Consider the following 22,508-nt stretch of genomic DNA (forward strand, 5'->3'; position numbering starts at 1 on the left):
TTCAGTGTAGAGTGGCAATGCTCGAGATGCACGCGGCGTGCCAGAATTATTCCTAGTTGTGGCTCTTGTGTAAGAGATAGAGCCTGACCTTGGCGTAATTCTGAGGAGTAGTTGTATGTTCGGGTTAGTTGAGTGGGAGTGTTCCTGTTAGTAGTATGGGTTGCAAGTTCTAGGTAGCTCTCATGTGGGATCTGAGGGAAGGGCTGTGAATTTGGCTATGGAGAGCTATTTCTGCAGCCTCTCTTTTGTTGAGTCAAACCTGTTCATTCATGAGGAACAACAGTCACTCTTTATCAGCCTCTTGGAGTTGATGATGTCATGGGTGGTTCGGAGGCATCGATGGATGGCATTGAGCGTTCGCGCTCATCGATGTAGTGTAGGGCATAGCGTGTTTGTTTTTGTTCTTTTGACGATTTGCGCCTGTGCATGTCGGCGAGAAGCAGGTCAATGCAGTAGGTCAGACTGTCATTTCGGAGCCTGCAGGAGGATCCAGTGAGTTCTTCTTTGTGCTGTTGATATGGAGGGTACTGATAATGCAGCTGTTCAGTGTTCCCGAAAGTAATTCCTTGAGTCGGAGATGGCGAAAGTAGCTCAGATTGCCGGCAGCACACCAGCCACACTGGTTGGGTGGGGTTGCAGGGCAGAAGAGATCCTGAGATAGGAAGATCTTTCTTTCTGGCTAGAGTGCGTAGTTGGATAGATTGACGATAGTTGCTAGGGGTTGGAGTACCACGGTTAGTGGGCCCCATGTGGCAGGTAGAGAGTTTAGACAGCTTACAGTCCTTTTCCTTTGTAGAGAGTTGAAGTGACTCACTCGACGCACATCCTGTGTTATGTGTAAGTGAAGTCTGGTTGTATGGAAATTTGGTATTAATGAGACTCAGGTTGGAAGAGCGCTTTTTGATGGTTTTCCTGTGTTGCTAAATAGAGATGCTGATCAGGGTTGGCTCTCCCGCTCGTCTATGACGGAGTATGGCATAATCACATCTAGCGATACATAGCATAGACATATGACATGATTGTATACCGTTCAGATCAACATGTGGGTATTGTACTAGCCTCAGCCATGTGCGAGTTGGAAAGAGAAAGAAATACCGTTCGTTAGTTTGTCAAGTTTCTTCATAGGTTGCATGGATTCCACTCATACGGCTAAAATGCAGTGCCTCTGCAGGTGTCAAGTACAGATGGAAGCCGCTGTTAGCGGAGCTGTAAAAGCAGCAAAGAATCCTGTGGCACCTTATAGACTAACAGACGTTTTGGAGTATGAGCTTTTGTGGGTGAATACCCACTTCGTCAGATGCATGTAGCGGAAATTTCCAGGGGCAGATATATATATGCAAGCAAGCTAGAGATAATGAGGTTAGTTCAATCAGGGAGGATGAGGCCCTGTGACTGTGAATGGCTTGCCAACTACAGAACCAGTTTCTCCTCCCTTGGTTTTCACACCTCAGCTGCTAGAACAGTATAGAGAAAGCATATAAACAAACCTACATGCATGCTTAATAAAAAACTTACCAGAAGTCACTCCCCTCCCCCCGCAACTCCAGCAGGAGCTCTGGGAGGAGTGAGTCCTTTAGACCCTTCCCTTAGGATTGGGACTCGTTCTTGGACAAAAGGTTTTATCAGTTTGCTGGATTGTAAAGAAGGCCCCGAGTCAGTTCAAATTCAGGCTGTTTATCCAAAAGTCCTTTTTTGTATGTTGGCCTCTGGCGAATCCAGTTTGCCACCACTATGTGCAAACTTCTCCAGGTGCTAGTACCTCACCGGCAGTGTTTACACCCTGAGTGAATTTGCTTAATAATCCCCCACTGTTCTTAATTCCTTGAGGGCAGTATTCACTCTCCCCCAGGGAGTTACATATAATCACTGGCCCACAATGATACATAAACTTAATACAGTAAGATTTCTCATACATATTACAGAAAATTGCCAGATCTGTTGCACTGTAAGTTTGTTTTTAAAACCTTGATTTATTTATACAGCACATTGCTGTTACCAGTGACCATTTATATGGCTGCAGTGTTGTTGCAAACTTTTGTTTGATGGATAAAATAAACTGTTTTGCAGCTCTCAAATTTTGCTGGCTATTTTTTATAAAGTGTTAATAAAGATCATAATCTATTTTAAAATTTTAAATTGGAAAGGTAAAGTAAAAGCCAATGTTCTATGTATTTATCAAATAAGATGTTTGCTATTTTTAGTTTGCAGTTACAAATTCTGCATCCAATTTTCAATTTTGAGGTATCTTGTGGGAAATTCTGTTAGAAAAGTCCTAGTATACCACTGCCTCTCATAACTTATCCATTCAAATTTCTTTTCATGTTAGCCCATCTTCTCCCCCACTCTTTCTCCCCTTCCTCTGCCAGTTATGCCAGGCTTGACATGTCATTTGTCTATGTCTACAGTAGTGTCTGTACTTCCATCCATACTGCTCTCTATACTTGAACACTTTTCCTGAGTTGGTTCATATGGCTTTTTTCCTTTCATTCTCAAGTCTCCTGAAATCTTACCTCTACCATTACACCTAACAGCCGACTATTTTGCAGTGGTGTGGGGTGCATGTATGTAGAATACTTCAAATTAAAAAAAAATAATTAAAAGCTTGTTTTAAGGTGTGGGCAGTCACCACTTGGCCATCTTACTTGTTTATTCCTCTTTTTCCCCCCTCCCTCCCCCACCCTGGCCTTTGGAATGTTCTTTGGGACAACAGAACATGCCTTCTTTTGTGTCCTGGATGCTAATGGGAGAGGGAACTCCCAATAATGCTAAGAAAAATACCCTTGAACTCCAATTTGAAATGTCTATATAAGTACTGTTTGTAAATATTTTGACATCTTTATAAACTTACATTTACTTATTTAGAATTTTGTTTTTGCTTTGCATTTATTCATGTTCTACATTTTCATTTTAAAGGTGACTTGGAAAGGGGAAAAAATAGCTTGTGCCCTTTTTTATTTATGATGTACAAAAAAGAAGGCCCGAAAAGTTAATTGTTCTATTTTTACATGAATAGGTCATATTCTGTCAGGGAGACTGTAAACTGACTAGAGAACTAATGTAATCATGACATAATGAGTTAAAAAAGTGAGAGGATTTTTAATTGCTGTTTGAAATCCCTTTTTAATGCCAATTTAATTTTTACTGAGTAACATTTTGAATAATGGAAGCCTTTATTAAAGATTCAACACTCTCTTGTCCCTTCAGTTAAGATGTTGAAGTTCACCCTTAAAATCTTACCAAATTAGGGCAGAACAGACTGGACAGTCTTGGTATTTTTGTGGTAAAAAACATACAGATCATACAGATAAAACATGTTTTTACATATAAACAAACACTTTTCAGGCCTTCTTTATAAATTGGAGAAGTAAAAATCAAAAGCCCAATTAAAAAAAATTCCTTTGGAAGTCACCTTCAAGGACTAGATTTTTCAGATACTCACCTTTCTCTGGGTGCAAAGTTGTGCTTGCATAAAGCCTGTTTAGCGCTGGGTTGAAAATGTGTCCCTTGAAGTCTGTTTTGAAATAATTGTACCTCCTTTTGTATTCAGTTGCTCTTTATTTTCTCTGTCTGTAGGTTGCTATGGTGTTGACGGAGAGAGTGATTCTATTATGAGCTCAGCTTCAGAAAACTCCACTGAACCTTGGTTTTGTGATGCATGCAAATGTGGGGTATCTCCTAGTTGTGAACTGTGTCCCAATCAAGATGGAATCTTCAAGGAGACAGATGCTGGCAGGTCAGGTTTCAGAAGTGATTATTCAAACTTGATATTGCCACATAGTCTTAAAAGTAAAAGTGAAATATGTAATACACAATCCTGGACTTACTCTTGTGAGTTTCATTAGAGGACAATAGCATAAGTGAAATAGTATTGGAGCTGATCTGTTTTTCTCATTTTGATTTAGAAAAATGCTTATATTTTCTAGTCCAACATTTAATTTTTGTATACTTGTAATATCTTTTACACCAATGTAATAGGAAGCAGATATTGTTTGGTTGATTTGAGCATCAAAATTTATTGCCCTATAAACTAAAAATAGACTGAGGTGAAGCAAAGGTCAATATATAGTTCAGGAGGCAATAAATCTTGATGTTCACTGATATATGCAGTCAGCATACATCCTTACATACATTAATCAATACTGAGAAATCTTCCCTTCATGGCCATGAATTTCTTGCTCAGTTTAGGGAAAAAAATATGTTAAAGGGTCAAGGAAATTAGAGGGGTAGAGAGTGATTTACTTATTTTATGTATTTCAAGCATTTATACTGCTTTCACCACCAAAATATCTGGAACAGAACTTAGATTAAGGCAAAAACATTACCCATGTGTAGAAAGCTAAATACCCAGTGGAACCGCCCCCACCCCATTTCAAGACTTCAAAAAGAGATGTGAGTAGATTAATCAGTAGATTAAATGACAGGAGAAGAGAACCAGCAATTATGGAAAACCCTTAACAAAGGAACGTATAACGTAGTTTCATGAATAGAGTCAGGTTTGGGTTTAGTTTAATTTCTGGCAGCAATGAATTCTGAAGGTGTGAGGCCTATGCTACCAACAAGCTAGCTTCTTCGAACCTCACCCCTGTCATAATTTATCTGAAGTGTTTTGGGCAAACATAGCTTGTGTGATTAGTCAGAGAGGTCTTGACGTAGTTAGACCTTGGCCAGTTAGGGTTTTGTAGATGTTAACCAACACCTTGAATTTTACCCAGAATTTTTCTAATAACCATTGTGTAGTGTGGAGCACCCTTATAATATATATGCCCCTGCTGGTCGCCTTTATCACATGGCAGAAAGCTCCATTCTTCACTAGCTGGAGTTTCTGTTGCACTTGTGGTTGGACATGGATAAGGTGCATTGAAGCACTATTCTAGAGGTAATAAAGGCATGTAGGAACATAGTGAAGTCTGCACCAGCAATAAAAAAAACAGACTTTTGGCTACCCAAGATGGAAAAAGACATTTCTGACCACTGAGAGATGCAGAAGACTGAGATTGCAGACCACTTTGACAAATGGTAAGCAAATGTAATAATTTATGGGATTGCTCATAGACTTCATCTTTTTCCTCTGTGTGCTGCTTCCTGTTAGTCAGCATTACTTCAGTATTGTCTAGACTCTGCTTAAGCCTTTCATGCTGGTTATGATCTCTGCCAGATAATAGGAAGCAAGTAAATGTCTCAGTCAAGATGTCTGTGCCTCCTATTACCTCCCTGTTTCTCCTAATAGCTTTCTATGTTGATCAAGTGGGGTAACAATATTAAGCTCACGTGGGGCCCTCCAGCTGAGAGCATTCAGACAGGAATAGCACTCTCTCATCAGTATTCTCTGGGATCTATGACAAGAAAGAACAGAACCACTCTAAAGTGATTTCTTCTTTCCCTACCAGGTTCAAAAAATAAGTCAAGAACACTGGATATTAATGATAATTAATCCTTTAATAAATCCTGGCAGAATTAGCAATGCTGCCTGACCTCTGACCAGAAGGATATCTTTGACCATCAAGGTCACTGTTGTTGCCATACCATATGCACATATGCTTCCACACATCTGAAACTTGTCTGATATTCAAAGAATTGGAGTGTTTTCAGATGCTGGGCCTGCTGTCAACACTTCAGTCATTAATCTTTGCAGAGGAAGACAGTATAAATAGTTGGCAAGGACATTAATGTCAAGATAGTGTTTTAACCCAGGCTGAGCCACTGTGTCTTTTGGACTTGCATGGGTGTAACAGTCCTGAGGAACCTTATTAGTGATTATGATGAATGAGTCAAAGAACCAGGTAAATATGTATTATTATTTCGAGTACTATAAGCACACTGACCTTCAAATCCTACCAGCATAAATGGCTGTGAAATCTTTAACAATTTCAGTGTGCATTCATAGAGAGAATGTTCATTTTGTATATTTTAAAGCTAGAATAATTAGCTATGTATTGTACATCAAAGTAGGGTCTTTGATATACTTTGCCTGTGCCACTAATGAAGTGCCTGGTTTTTCCACTTTCAGGTATCTGCTTAAATTCAGGCTGGTTTTAATAACTTTCTTCCTCAATCCCTTTGAGAGCCCAACATTTTGGTATTACAAAAGTGATCCAGTTATATTTGTACAAAACATAAGGAAGTAGTAAAAACTGCAAAGTTAAATACAACAAGTTTTCATTTGCCTTTGTTGATAATCATTTGCATATGTGTTATGACTCAAAGGAAGACCCTTCATCTGAAAAAAGCTTTAATTACACTGTTCAGTACTTTCCCTATCTGTTGCAGGTATGCTCTCTTCAGTTCAAGTGCTATAAAACATTGTATGCATGTTTTGTATAGAATGCGTTCTAAGAACATAGCCATGTTTTCTCCCTGCTGTCTGCTTAATGTTGTGCTCTCTCTCCCAGCCAAGGACTTTGTTTCATTTTACTTTTAGCTTTCCCACCCAACTTATTTCTCAGTTTTCTACTTATGCTGCTACGTTCGTGATGTGACCCTGCAGTCATTGGAAGGTGAACACATTCAGAATGAGGCCCTTAGAAACAGCATTATGTAACAAAAAGAATTTTCCACCTCCTGTAAATGTAGTGTTATTGAGAATAACATTAATGGGTTTAATTCTTGCAGGTAAAATTATGCCAGTGTTTTAACTTTCTTAGGGCCGTATCTCCCCTTTGCCTTTGATATAAGGGAGGATTCTGCACAATATGAGTTTAGTCTTGGGGAAGAGGGGAAAATGTTACCTACAAAGAGAAACAGCTTGATACTGGAAACCATAATCTTTAATGTTGCCCACCATGGCATTTTTAAAAATAGACTAATGATTTAGGCCTTGTAGTCAATGGGTTTACTCAGATGCATAAATTTACGGCACATGCTTAAGTCATTAGCAGGAAAGGGATCTCAAACACCTCCAGAAACCTTAGCTGAAGTGTGTCTTGATAACAAACACAATAAGCTTGTTCTTAATCTAGTCTCCAGTGATCGTGTCTACATTTGAAAACCACTGAACAACTTGGAACAATTCAGTTCCTCACAATTAGCAGTTAGAGAATTTTAAAAAGTCGTAGTAGTAATATTAGTAGAATAAATTGCGCATACACACAGCCTATGCTAAAAAGAACATTAAGGTTGCAAAGGTAAGTGCTCAGAAGCTAGGTAATGCCAGCATTAAGGCTGGGTATGGAACCTTAATTCATCCCTCTTGTATGTGTGCATTGACAGTCTTTAATTACACGGTCACATACTTTATAAAAATAACGAACCACAAACTGTGCTTAAATATTTTGTTTACTAGAGTGGACTTGATTAATGTGGGAGCATTTCTTCATTTTACTGGTTCTCTGCACAGCGTGGCAACATAGATAAGATTCTTTTCTCCACTAGCGACTGCTGACTTAAGGGGACCCTCCCAGCTCACTTCTTTTGTTTGATTTCAGAAAATGTCTGCTATGGCAATCTTGAACCCACTGAGGATAGGTCCAGAGCATGAAAGTAAGCAAGCATAGTAACCTCTGTAGCATTTCTAGTTCAAGTAACAAGTAGGGGGAAAAGCTGAAAGGGACATGAAGACATTGTGATGCTTATGGAGTTTAAAAAAATGATTCTCAACCTGTAGGCTGGTCAGTTTTTTTCCTCCTGAAGAACACAGATGATGTGCAAAAGAACTGTTAGATTCAGTGTGAAAAGTCCCTCATCCCCTTACTCCAGATCTTTGTCTGGAAGTTTCAGTCTTCAGTAAGAATAGATATCATGACTCGATCATAATTAATTTTCTAGATTGTAAGCTCTTTTGGGCAGGGACTCTCCACTATTATGTTTCTATAGTGTGTAGCACAATGGAAGCCAACCTAGGTGTGGCCTTTAGGCACTACCGTAGTTAAATATTAAATAACAAAATCCTCCTCCTTCCATCACCTTCCACCATTTTAGAGGATGTCCAGCTATGTTCGACATCCATCAGTACTGTGATGTGAAATTATGTATAGGTGAAGCCAAACCTGTTCAGTTTCTCTTCAATTAAGTCAGAATAATTTCTCTCTTTCTGCTAAGTGAAAAGTGGATAGTTACTTTAATGAAATGCCTACTTTCTCTAAAAAATCTTTTTTTTTGTCTTAACTTCCCAGTTTCATGAACATAAAGATGGATTTTTAAAATCTTTTTTTCTTCAGAAAGGATTATCCTAGAATATGAAATTTGTCCTGTCCTTGTTTTGTGTTGATTTTTTCTTCTTCTTCCCTAATCAACATCTGTCATCATTGCTCCGAGCAAAATGGATGCTAAAGTAGCAAGGAAGATTATTCTTCTATGATTACCCAATTTGTCTTAATTACAAGGTTCTAAAACATGTGCAGCTAAACAAATGAGCAGGAAAATATTTAGAACTGGTATTAAATGCAGCTGAAACTGCCTCAGCTGTGAACTTGACTGACTTCTGTATGTTTTTTAATAAAGAATCAGGTTGGAGTTCGCATATAGGTGGTTGAGGAAATGAGACACTTGTGTGCCAATCACACTGAAATGGCAGTTTAAATCTGTAATACTGTAATACTTGCGTGACATGTACTAAAACATTTTGAGAAGGTCAGTATGAAGCAAGCAGCCAGCTGTTGGGTTTATCATAGATAAACTCCTACATAGTGCAGCAGCATTTAATACACCAGTGGAGCATGAAAAAACTGTGCAAATTAAATTGAGAAGCAGCTGCTTGTTGAAGATGTGTATCTTTATATTGAGCTGTGCAGGGTGTATTTGGGAAGTTGTATTAAAACTTTCTATCAAAAATCTTAAACTAAAATGTTGGTTTTTAAAAAAAATAGTAGATAATTGTGAAGATGTGTAACTATTTCTCCACTTCCCCCTATAAAAATGTTCTCAGTCTAACACATCTTAAACCAGTGGTATGATGCAAAAAAGGAAAACCTATAGAATTCATAATGCTTTTTGTAACAATAAAACAGGCCTTCTTTTAACATAATCTCAAGGTTGAGACTTCTTCTGCATATGATATCAGATGGCTTTCTGTTGAAAGAAGATGTTACATGGTTCTGACACTTGACATACAAAAAAGAGTTTTGACACCCATAAATGACAAACATTTTGAATTGTTTGGCATGTACATAGATTAAACAATATAATTTATTTAAGAAAAATACACTGTATAAAAATGAGAACACTTTGCGCCTGATCATGGCTGGTCCTGTGTACTAGTGCAAGAGAGTAGAGCGGGGGTCAGCTGCCTGCTAAATGAGTGCACCCTGGTGCTACGTCTTTTGCAATGGAGAATCAGGTTCACAGAGCCTGCTCCAAGTGGGAAGAATTTTGATTCCACCCCCGTCCCCCCTTCACATCCAGTGTCTTGGTGCATCAGGGTGCATACATTGTGGTGAGTACAGATATAGGATAGCTTACTGCCTCTCTGGAACAGTGGGAAAGACTGGAACAGGGAGGAAGTTTTTGAGGCCCCGAGTTACAACCCCCATCCTAGTTGCTACAGAAACAGCCTGACAATATGCTGTCTCTTGCTATGGAATAGATTGCAAACTGACGGTTTAGCTCTCTTTCTTTTTAAAATAACAATAAACTTTATCTTTTCATTTGCATTGGACTATAATTGTCATTTATATAAACAAATCGTATTAGCTAACTCCTGCATGTATAGGCACAGAATCCTAATAAACAGTGGAAAAAACCACATTTGTAGCCCCAGAAAACACACTTCTGGGCAGTTAATTGGTTGAATCATCTTTACAATTTAAGACAAAGTCCTCACTTTTTAAAGTGAATTTCTCAGTTAAAGTTAAGGAGAGTGAATTACTTGTTTTTGGATATTAACAATGGTTATGCATTGCTTTAAACAGGATCTGCATTTTATACAAATATTTAAATACTTCAGTGACTGAACTGCTGTCCAATAAAACATTTCTGTTTGATCGCAGTTGTAGTTTCTATTATCTCAGCTTGGTAAATCCTTATGAGTTTAACCAAATGTAGTGACTTGTAGACATTGTTTTCCATTATTGTACCTTTTAGTGACTTTTCTCTTTGATATCAACATGACCATAGAATGCTGAACAATGGAGAATGATAAACATAATGTTTGTTAGTCTACTTCTTACACTTCATGTTGACATTTTCACTGGGCTTGATTTATAATAAAGAGACTTTAATAAACTTATTTATATTTTAGCTGAGTTTGCGAGGTCATATACTCAAATTGATGGCATTTCTCTATTTGGATGTAATATGATAACGTTTGAATGCCACATCTAATCAATTCCAAAATGTCATGGAATGTTCTCAACCTCAATGGACAGAATCCTATTGATTTTGGTGAAAGTAAGAAAACTGGAAAGGAGGAAATGAGGGGTACATAGAGCCCTTGACATCTGGTTAGCAGACCCATTGGTTTCAATCAGATCTAAATTATCTGTAGATTAAAAAACAGTTAATGGCAGCCTTTAACATCTTTCTTCATAACAGTATCCCCCATCTCAGCTTCATCCATGTCTCAGTTGAGTAAAAAACATTGACAGCCTGAATGAAAGAAAAAAAATTATAGATGTAGAGGAAGAGGGGGCACACACAGGCCCTGATATCTGAGAAGTGTGAAGGTGAAATGGAGGGCACCGCCCTTGCATGGGGGGAGAATGGGAGACTATCATGTGTGGGTGCATGGCAGGGGAGAGAATGTAGGGTATCTTGTCATGTGGCACAAGAAATGGGAGAAGCACAGAGTCATTGGAAAGGAACAAATAAAGGAGCACACATTGCTCTAGGCATCGTGGAGAGGAGGGAATGGATGAGCACAGATATCCTGACAGTGCAGGGAACAGGGAACATACACAGCCCCTGGCATAAGAGATGGAGGAACTGTTGCAGAGAAATGGAAATTGATGGTGATAGGAGCATGGCACATCAGGAAATTGTGGGAGTGATGGAAATGGAGAGGTTCAGAGAGCCCCTGGTTTGTGGAAGAGCTTGACCTACCGAAGCAAAGAAATGTGTGACCTACTGACATGCTTTGTAGTGTGTAATGTTAAGTGCTGGGCAGAAGTAACTGTGATGGTCTGTAAAAGCAGCAGAGAATCCTGAGGCACCTTATAGACTAACAGACGTTTTGGATCATGAGCTTTCGTGGGTGAATACCCACTTCTTCGTCAGATGAATGTAGTGGAAATTTCCAGGGGCAGGTATATATATGCTAGCAAGAAAGCTAGAGATAACAAGGTGAGTTCAATCAGGGAGGATGAGGCCCTGTTCTAGCAGTTGAGGTGTGAAAACCAAGGGAGAAGAAACTGGTTCTGTAGTTGGCAAGCCATTCACAGTCTTTGTTTAAATCCTGAGCTGATGGTGTCAAATTTGCAGATGAATTGAAGCTCAGCAGTTTCTCTTTGAAGTCTGGTCCTGAAGTTTTTTTGCTGCAGGATGGCCACCTTAAGGTCTGCTATAGTGTGGCCAGGGAGGTTGAAGTGCTCTCCTACAGGTTTTTGTATATTGCCATTCCTAATATCTGATTTGTGTCCATTTATCCTTTTTCTGTAGAGACTGTCCAGTTTGGCCGATGTACATAGCAGAGGGGCATTGCTGGCATATGATGGTGTATATTACATTGCAGGTGAATGAACTGGTGATGGTGGGCTGATCTGGTTAGGTCCTGTGATGGTGTCGCCGGTGTAGATATGTGGGCAGAGTTGGCATCGAGGTTTGTTGCATGGATTGGTTCCTGAGCTAGAGCTACTATGGTGCGGTGTGCAGTTGCTGGTGAGAATATGTTTCAGGTTGGCAGTTGTCTGTGGGCAAGGACTGGCCTGCCACCCAAGGCCTGTGAAAGTGGGGATCATTGTCCAGGATGGGTTGTAGATCCTGATGATGCGTTGGAGGGGTTTTAGCTGGGGACTGTATGTGATGGCCAGTGGAGTCCTGTTGGTTTCTTTCTTGGGTTTGTCTTGCAGTAGGAGGCTTTCTGGTACATGTCTGGCTCTGTTGATCTGTTTCCTTATTTCCTCGTGCGGTATTGTAGTTTTGAGAAGTGCTTGGTGGAGATTTTGTAGGTGTTGGTCTCTGTCTGAGGGGTTAGAGCAGCGGTTGTACCTCAGTGCTTGGCTGTAGACAATGGATCGTGTGATGTGCCTGGATGGAAGCTGGAGGCATGAAGGTAGGCATAGCGGTTGGTGTCAGATAATGTCAATGAAATTTCCAGGGGCAGTATTATATTGTAGCAAGAAAGCTAGAGATAACAAGGTGAGTTTCAATCAGGGAGATGAGGCCCTGTTCTAGCAGTTGAGTGTGAAAACAAGGGAGAAGAAACCTGGTTCTGTAAGTTTGGCAAGCCATTCAAGTCTTTGTTAATCCTGAGCTGAATGGTGTCAAATTGCGGAGAATTAAGCTCAGGCAGTTTCTCTTTGAGTCTGTCCTGAAGTTTTTTTGCTGCAGGATGGCCACCTTAAGGTATTGCTATAGTGTGTGCCAGGGGAGGTTGAAGTGCTCTCCACAGTGTGGTTTGTATATTGCCCATTCCTAATATCTGTTTGTGTCCATTATCTTTTTCTTGTAGAGACTGTCCAGTTTTGGCCGAATGTACTTAAGCAGAGGGGCATTGCTGGCATATGATGGTGTAGTATTACATTGCAGGTGAATGAAACTGGTGATGTGTGGCTGATCTGGTTAGGTCCTGTGATGGTGTCGCCGGTGAGATAGTGGGCAGAGTTGGCATCGAGGTTTGTTGCAATGGATTGGTTCCTGAGCTAGAGTACTTATGGTGCGGTGTAGCAGTGCTGGTGAGAATACGTGTTCAGGTGTTGGCAGGTTGTCTGGTGGGCAGTGAATTGGTTTTCCACCCAAGGCCTGTGAAAGTGTGGGGTCATTGTCCAGGAATGGGTTGAGGGTATGTTGATTTGTTCCGGTGTTAGTGTAGGGAGTGTCCTGTGTAGATGGTGCAGTTTCTTAGTGTATTCCTCAGTGGGATCTGAGGGAAGTGGCCTGTAGAATTTGGTATTGGAGAGTTGTCTGGCAGTCTAATAGTATTAGGGGCCAAAATGCAATAGATAACTATACCTCAAAAATATGCACTTTTCAGTTGTGTCTGTATCACATTTCATTTAGGACTTCAGAATCAACACCTGAAACTGCAAGTAACCAAAAAGTAGCCGGTGTAAATTTTGAATATCTGGTGGTGTGGTTGTGTTAAGGTACTTGGCTTAAAAGGTGGACTGTTGTCTTCTGTACCAACTTCAGTTTCCGTGGAGACTTGCGGAGTACCTCATGTAGTGCACATTGGAGTAGTCTGATCTTGAAATGGAAAGGCATGAATGATGATAGTGAGGATCTACGTCTTAGAGAACAGTCTGAAAGTTGACAGTGATGCAGATGGGGAAAAAAATTGTCCTGTCTCTCTCAGCTCTGTAATTGACTAACAATAGCTGGGAGTTGTAAAAAGACCCCTACATTCTGAATGATCTTTCTTTAGTGGAAAGCATTCCCTCAGACTATATCATCTGGTTGCTTCACCCAGGCCTGTGTCATTACCAGACACAGAGAGACACTCAACCATACCCTAAGTGTCAGTCAAAATGGAAAGAAAGATCTGTGTCAAAAGCATACTGAAAACACTTCATTCCAAGCTTCTTCAGTAACACTTCCAATGCAATCCTTGCAATCTCGAAGGAGGGTTTTGTCTGGTCAACCAGAAGGGAAATGGTCATAAGTCCTTTAAGGGTTACTGCCTCTTTTGGGCAGAGAAGGGGGTAGATATCACCCGAGCTGACAGCTGCCCAGTGGGGTCAGGTAAACCATTCACTCCCTGAACACAAGGGGGAGAGAGAATATGCTTGTGCTGTTGGATGGAGCCCTCTTATGCCTGGATCAGCAGGTACACCTAGTGGCAGGTATTCAGTAATAAATCGGAGTTGGATATGGACTTAAGGGAAGGTGTTTCCTAAAGAAGCTGGAGAATGGAGGTGGGGCTCCCAATGTCTGATATAGCAAGGAAACAATCTCTTCCCCCCAACCTCTTAACCCTCATAAAAGGCAAGGATGAAGGGGTCATAGCAGTGGGCTGTGACCATGTTAGGGGATGGTGAGGTACTTATGGGAACCTTGACCAAAGAGGTGAAGACGAGTGAAGATGGAGTGCTGAAATGAGCTATATTCGTTGTTGTCAAATAATTCCCAGAATGAGATAAATCAGAGGTTCTCAACCAGGGGTACGTGTACCCCTAGGGGTAAATAGAGGTTTTCCAGGGGATGCATCAACACATCTTGATATTTACCTAGTTTTACAACAGGTTACATAAAAGCAGTAGCAAAGTCAGTACAAACTAAAATTTCATACAGACAAAATGAGAAAGTAAGCAATTTTTCAGTAGTGCTGTGACACTTTTGTATTTTTATGTCTGATTTTGTAAGCAAGTAGTTTTTAAGAGAGATGAAATTTGGAGGAACGCAAGACAAATCCAACTCCTGAAATAGTCCAGAAAGGTTGAGAATTACTGAGATAAATTAATAAAGTTGCAGCCTAATTAAACCACATCCCTGCATCTTGTCTTTCTTCATGCATGTCTGAGGCAGTGGCCTCATATGCACGTGTAATAGGAAGAGTGATAATACAGAACTCTGCGTAAGAGAGCCTTCAGGATAGAAAAGTGATACCTCCCAACTACCCTTTGTAATTTCTGAGAGAAAAGAATGAGGCCACTGTAAGGCAATTCCCATCTACTGAAGAGAATTGAAGAACCTTGTGGTTAGTGGTATTTAGGACGGCATCAGTATGGAACCTGGTATTTGTCCATTGTCAGAAGAACATCATCTGTATCATGTTATGGCCAGATCTGAAGCCTGACTGATATGGCTCAAGGAATTCTCAATCATTTAGGCTCTAGGAGAGTTGTTTAGCTTCTACTTTCTCTGTTATTTTAACCAAAAATGGAAGATTAACCACTTATCTATATTTGGCCAGATTGCTGGCATCGAGTGCTAATTTTTTAGGCAAAGGCAACACAAATATTTCCTCCTCCTTTTTTTTTTTTCTTTTTTTTTGACTTTCTGCCGTCGTTAAAGGAATTGTTCACTGTCTTCACAAGTAAAGATCTGAGTACCTCCTGTATTACCCTTAATCAGGCAGAAGGAACATGAGTTTTGGCATTCTTAAATCAAATGGACACTGTCCCAGATCTGGTTTTGGAATGAGAGACCCTCTCTCCCCACACACTTTAGTTTAGTTGTAAGCAACACAGCCATACCACCTCCTCATCAATCTATCAGTCCTTCTGCACAGCAGTAAGCACTGACTACTAGGAATCAACTGCACCAGAAACAGCCTTGCATTATTATCCAGTGAGCCTTCAGCGATGTATGGAATGCTGCAAACCTCACCCATAATTAAATAATAGATTTTGCTAACTTTTATTAAGTAGCCTTGCATTAATCAACACTTATTAATGTGGAGAGGAAAGATGGTCCAGTGATGATGATACTGGCCTACAGGACTTGAGAGACCGATGTTCAAGTCCTTCCTGTACCACAAACTTTCTTTATGACCCTTGGCAACACAGTCTCTTCACACTTCAATTCCCCATCTAAATGCAAGTGGCCACTCATATTATTAGTGGCTGCTTGAATTATAAATTAACCTCTAGTTTGTATGTGCTAGCACACATTGTTCTGCCAGACTTTTGATTACATACTATACTGTTAGCTTTGCTTGGAGAGCTGTGACAGATAAAACTGACTTATTACATTTCCGGTTAACTGATGCTCCATTTTCAGACAAACATGCAGTACCAAGGTCACTTGTATTCAGGGGAGAAATCCCTCTCCTGGGCATGGGAGTGAACACTGTGCCTGATCTTTCATCATCCTTTTGCTATGGCAGCTCACACACTCCTGTATGAGAGCACTTATTTGCCCTTTACCATGAATGGATGATCAGCACTGTTAGGGAGCTGAAAACTATGTTCTTAAAGAGTGGAAGCATTGGTGAGAAAGAGAGTCTGACACACCAAGTAAACTCAGGAGTCCTTCGCTGCCCCTGCCTACCACCTCCTTCATTTGATGGTAGATCTTGGACCTGACTCAACAGATTATTCTCTGGCTTGTCCAGAGTTGCTGCAACTATATGTTAGCTTGGCCTGATTTCTTCTCCTTTCAGTGACCATGGGGCAGCATTGCAGAGTTGTGGTGGTGAGGTTCACGTCTCAACATCTGCAGGACGATTTACAATGCCTTGCCTCCCTTGATACAGAGACTATTCTCTGGTTACAGAACCTGGACATTGAACTCTGATGTATACATATGAGAGGAGGAGTTCCACATCCGTACAGTGGAGATAGAAGTACTTCCCTATGTCACAAGGGTGTTGTGAGGATAAATAAGTTATAATTTTTGAGGGTCTCAGATGCTTCAGTGATTGGGGACCTAACACAGCATGAAGCAAAAACCTGTCCGTAATCTCTCATCCAAGAGATAATATGTAAACTCATTGGCAGCAAGACTCCATGCTTTCTTCTTGAGACATCTCATACATTGGCTCTCCATACCTCTTGCCACAGGAATTAAGGACCTGAAGGCACCTTGACGGGTCAAATCAAAATTAGCATTCGCTGAATGCTTAAAAGTACTGATGTTCCATCGTGACTGCTTCCATGTGATATTTCAGCTTTTTACAACCAGCTGTTTCAGTTCTAGAGCTGTTCAGATACAGGTTGCAAGGATTTTTGGAAAGGGAAATTTTTCCTCTCCACCGTCTCTGTGCTTCAGAGTCACTGAACTTTTTATTGGCCACAGTTATGAAGAAATTCACCTTTCAACCTAGACCAAACCTAGGTAATTTCAACTCAAATAGTGAAGATTTCAGAACGCTTTAAGTGGATTAAAACAGAGTTTAGATTGAAATGCACATACAGACTTAATTCTAGCAGTTGCTGCCACAATTACTATCATTCACATAACTAAAGTTTTAACTACATTATTTAAATGTTTCAAAGGTTGTCATTGGCACAACATGATCACATTATTTCTTTATATGTCCAAATTTTCTTTTTTCTCTTTTTTTCAAGCTTACCTGTCAAGTATGTTGTAATTTATTGTGAAGTCTTGCATCTTAGTTTTGCATAACTATCCACAGAGCTTTTTGACCAGAGACACCAATAATTTTTTTAGGTGATGCTTGAAAGTTTTATCATACAGCAGATTTTTTTTTCTTTTTTTTTTTTTTAGAATTACTAGAGCACTGGACATATTGCCAGGAACATTGGCTGTTCCCTTCATAAAGGACTAAATTCCAAAACTCATTGTTGAAGTGGTGGTCCTTTCTTAACATTCAAATAATTTTAGGCTTAGTACTGCTAGTGCCTTTTTAACTCCCTTTCAGGAATTAGGAGGTTTAGTGAGTTCTGTTCTGTGTTTGTTTGCATTATCATTTGGCAGATCATTCAGAGTATGTAAACAAATCTAGAAAAAGAAGAGAAACCACCTCTGAGAAAGTGGTTGGCAAAGTGACTTTTTGTTTCTCTCTGTTTTTGGGAGCAGCTTCCCTTCATTCCCCACAAGAGAGTCAGCATACAAGGTTTGAGCCAAACCGTACTAGGAGGAGAGAGAGGTAATGCTTGTGGTTTTTACTGAACTTGTATTTGACAATGAGCCACATAAAGAAAACTGCTACCAACACTTGGGCTAGAAAAAGTCAAAACAAATAAAAAAAAAAAAATCTAAGATGATAGGAGGAAGAAACCAGAGGCTTCTGGATGGGCCATTCACCTATGAGTCAATAAGCTTGTGTTCCTGTTTCTGACACCCTGGGCTTTCTGTGACTCATTTTCCTTATCTAGAAATGTGAATAATACTTTCAGTCCATTGTAATGTACTTTGAGACCCGCAAATGAAGAGTGCAATTCAAGAGCAAAATGTTGTTGTTGTTGTTCTTGATAATAATGGCTTAATTTTTCTGCTGTTGTAGGTGGGTCCACATTGTTTGTGCCCTCTATGTTCCAGGAGTGGCATTTGGCGATATTGACAAGCTGCGGCCAGTAACACTTACCGAAATGAACTATTCTAAGTATGGTGCCAAGGTAAGACTAGAAGAGACATGTTTACCTACGTATAGTTTTATTTTCTCTACATATATGGCATAGCATATCTTATTAGCTTTTTGTAATTCTGTTTCTGCAACAAATGCAACAAGATTCAGGGCTGGAAATGCAATAAAAAGAGAAGTGTGCATCCTCTTTTTGTCTTTTCTTTTGTTTCTCATTCTCTTCCCCCTCTTTCTTTCTTTCTAGAGACACTCATTACCTCCTTGTTATGTGTGTTAATGGCAGTCTGCCAAAGTATGAATGTAGAGAGTTGAGGAATGTATGGGAGTCTGAATGAAAAATATACTCCCCAGCCCCAAGTGGACTTTTATGTGAAATATAATTGTTCTCAGTCCAGTTCATAAGAGGATATATGTGCATAGCACTCAAATTACCTTTACAATTGGCACAAAATGACACTCAATAGAGACCAAAGGATTTCTGGTAGATGGCTCATTGGTTTTCTTATGTCCAAATGTTGTTTCTCTAGTTGTCAGACCTTGTGGGGAAGATTTTGCTGTTGCTTCTCTTGTTGTACCCATTTGGTGCATGTAAAATTTGAATCCCAAGGCTATCATTGTGGGACTTTTCGTGAGTACTAAATTAACCAACAACAACGATGACTGTTATGCCAGGATGGCTGAAGAGCAGTCTCTGTGTATTGGAAGTGGCTCTCCAGCATGTCTAGTATGAGTCTTCCAAAACTTTCAGCACTCTTTTAGAAGTGGGCAACCTCTGTACAGCAGCTATTGTGTATATAATAGCTAGTTTTTTTGTTGACATAACTATTTAATAGGAGCAGAAGTAGTAATTTGGGAACATCACAAGCTTTAAAAGGGATAAGCAATACTCTTCACAGGTGGGCAGGGTAAGTGACCCAAGGCACTGCAATATGTTGGCAAAATAGAATACTAACCCTATTACAATAAAGACTGAGTCTCAGTTTCTAATGAAAATATAGATAATTATTTTATATTCTGCCTATCTGAATTCCCTCTGGCGCTCCAGTTTTATACAGTTTGATGCAATATTCTTCATTTCATGACTAAACAGTTGTATAGTGTTGTGTGTTGCTATGTTTTCACAGCTTCTCCCCAACCTGGAATATATTGCATTTTTGGGTGAGGCGATTCTGATTTTATCTGCATAGTTTATAAAGTTGCTAATGCAATTGGATCCTTCCCAAATAAGGATTACTGCACTGATTTTATTACTATTATAATTATTGCTTACATGTTAGCGAGATGATCATTTGTTTAAGTCTATTATGTTTAATTTCTTCTTAATTTTAACAAGGCATGTTTAGTCACGTGAAACAAAGTGTGCAGAGTCTAAGTTGAAACCTACCAGTGCAAGAAAACAAGAGCCAGCATTATTTCAAGTCTTTTTACACTATATCTGTTAAAAGGGAATATAGGAATAAAAAAAGGAAGTTTGGAGAATCCCATTTTAGATAGCTAGCCTTAACTGTATTGCTATACTGCATGAGATTAAATCCATCCATTAGTACCATTTAACAGACTTTGTGTGTCTGTATAGAAGACATCTAAATTATCTTTCATTTATGCAAAAAAAGAAATTAAAAATAGAATGTTGAATCTTTATTGTATTGTTTACTCTGTAGTTAATTTTGCCATTTTTCTGTGTTAGGAATGCAGTTTTTGTGAAGACTCTCGTTTTGCCAGAACTGGTGTTTGCATTAGTTGTGATGCTGGCATGTGTAGAGCTTATTTCCATGTGACCTGTGCTCAGAAAGAAGGCCTACTGTCAGAAGCAGCAGCTGAAGAGGTATGTGTGTGATGCAACTTCTTTAGAAAAGCGTAAAATGGAAATGTCCTAACAAAAGTATGTGGAAGCTTACTGTGTTTGTGGATAACGTTCCTGAGAAGAGATTTTGATAAGATGCTTCTGTGAGGTTATAAGTATTTTCTTTGGAAGTGGGCTAGCTTTTGTTTTTGTTTTTGTTTTTTTTCCTGTGCCAAGATGTGCTCTTCACAGGAAGCTGTTTTAAGCTGGCCTAGCCTAATTTAAGTTAGGACAGCTTAAGGCCTGCTCTGATTTATGATAGCTAGTTATTGTCTCTAAGGAATTATACACTAGCTAATAACTGTGTTAGAGGAGCTCCTCTTATCCCATTCCTCATTTTACCACTTCTTTCTCCTGAAATGCCCCTAACTAAGAGGCGGGTGCACTGTTGTAGGAGTTTGCTTTGTCAGCTTCATTCCAATTCAGAGTCTTCCTCTGCTTTGCTCAGTTTCCAGCTGTAGCAAGATTACATCCCCTTTGTGCTATGCAAATGGGGCCTTGTTTCTCTTCAAATGTTTTTGCTCACATCTTTTTTCAATATTATCATTAAATTGTAACATAAGTAACTTTCATTCTATTAATATGATACTTCTTCATTTTCATTCTGAGCTTTTGTAAATTACCATTAATTGCATCCATTTAAAATACTTACATTTAAATTCCATATTCCTTACATATTCACTCATGGTACACCTCTACCCCGATATTATGCTACCTGATATAATGCGGTAAAGCAGTGCTCGGGGGGGCATAAAAACAAGTTTGATTTAACACGTTTTCACCTATAACACGATAAGATTTTTTGGCTCCTGAGGACAGCGTTATATCAGGGTAGAGGTGTATCAGTTTTCTTCTTGTTAATAAGAATAAAGCAATCCAAATGACAAGGTTTTACATAAGGGCTGAATTATTCAATGGAAATACCTTGTAAGTGACCAGTGCTCTGTCCTAATTGCAAAGTTCAAGTTTAGCAAGTCATAGTCATAGTAAATGTGACAGAAAGTAAATCGTGTATAGGTGAGTGAGAGGGACACGCACATAACTGCACACACTGACATGCAAGCTTTGTTGTCTTTCATTAGCTACATTGGAATCATTGTCTTTCGTATTTGTGAAGGAACTGGCCACTCAGACCATTAGTAATTCTCTGTCAGAACTATTCATAAAAAATAAATTTCACCTACAAGATGAACTGCTGGAAAGATAAACATGGTGCCTTCAGCTAAACAGTGATGGCTCTACTAGATGGGGTTTAATGTTGATTCTTTAAAGAGCTCACGTTGTGAATTCCCATCATTGTATGTGTTTGCCATGCTTTTCACCTAAAAACATTGCATATCTTTAAACAACTGCAAACAAAGTATTTTGTAATCAAGGCCTTGGAATCACATAACTGAGAATTGTTAATTTAAATTCTTATGGAGGTAAGCTGTGTGTCACGTATATTCCCCTACTCTGAAATCTAAATATACAGAGTATATTTTAAATCAAACTTGTAAAATTTTACTTGCCTCTGGTGAGTAAGAGGGTGACCTTTTTTTGGACAGGCAATTAAAATATTTAATTTGTTGTTATGAGAGAGTGAGTGGATTTTTGTGCCTAGTTAGTAAATTTTACTGACAATTATTCATATAGAAAATGTGCTGGAAATTAAAAAGAGAAAGTAAACTGAGACGTATTAATCCACCTTTGTCTGAGGCAGTCTTATTCAGCTTGCATACTTTATACATGAGGTAAATTAACTGATAACGTAGTTCAGCCATAGGAATATGAAAATTTAGTAAGTGAAGAATGAAAAATAGAAGAAAATTATTATGTATATGAGAGATCATACAAAAATACTGCTAGTGCTTAGGCCATACAAAAACTGCTATGAAGAAGTCAAAGGGAAAACCATGCTATTTGAAAAACGTATTTGGAAAACAAGACATAATAATGAGCTCTTTTACTTAATGCAGAATAAGATGTGTGTCTTTTTCCCAAAATGTCCCTTTTTTGGAAATTTTGATCTGTTGGAGGAATATTGAGCAGAATGTGATTGCTGCCCAGCGAAACAATATGGAGAGACCAGTGCCTGCGTTATATATTTAACATATACGTAAGGACTCCCTGCCTGTCTCTTCTGAATGATCAAATATTCTAGTGAGCTGCTGGGGCAAAAGAGAGGCGAGTGTTTCTTGGAACTGTCCAAACAGCAATCATGAGCACTTCGTAATTACAGAAGGAGGCAAAGAGGTCAGATTTTTATAACTATTTAGTATTAAAATATATCAGTACCTTATATTTGTTTGTCAATAGGCCTGGAGGGGAAAAAAACCCAACCTTGGATACACAAAAATAACTTCCATCACTTCAGTATAGAAAAATGACAACTCTCCCATCCCATCTTCATGATTAGTGCAGTAATACAATGCTCTAAATGCTTTCTTTATGTGCTTTATTGTAATTGTTACCTGTTGGTACAACACTTGCAATAGGAAGTTGTCCCTTTTTCCCTGGGTTAACTTGCAGAAATGTAAATTCATTCAAAAAAAACTTTGGAGATCATTAGAGAATGTTACAAAGTACATGGAGAATGTATTGCTTTGTTGTACGGCACGAGGTAGCTGTATTAGAGAACAATGAGGTGCTTGCAGTGTTGGTTTGTCCTGT

The 22,508-nt window shown here is 39.2% G+C and overlaps 1 protein-coding gene across 5 annotated transcripts in view; it reads left to right on the plus strand.

The window, feature by feature from the left end:
- Window positions 1-22,508, plus strand: part of PHF14 (PHD finger protein 14) — a 302,948-nt gene that overhangs the window by 48,782 nt on the left and 231,658 nt on the right. For all 5 annotated transcript variants that reach the window (XM_075062378.1, XM_075062380.1, XM_075062379.1 and 2 more), the window contains exons 5-7: window positions 3,574-3,733; window positions 17,936-18,047; window positions 19,701-19,838. In XM_075062378.1, coding sequence (XP_074918479.1) covers window positions 3,574-3,733; window positions 17,936-18,047; window positions 19,701-19,838 — 410 coding nt within the window. The remainder of the gene's footprint in view (window positions 1-3,573; window positions 3,734-17,935; window positions 18,048-19,700; window positions 19,839-22,508) is intronic.

This window comes from Chelonoidis abingdonii, chromosome 2 (genome assembly GCF_003597395.2).
Source record: "Chelonoidis abingdonii isolate Lonesome George chromosome 2, CheloAbing_2.0, whole genome shotgun sequence".
In the NCBI taxonomy this organism is placed as follows: Eukaryota; Metazoa; Chordata; order Testudines; family Testudinidae; genus Chelonoidis; species Chelonoidis abingdonii.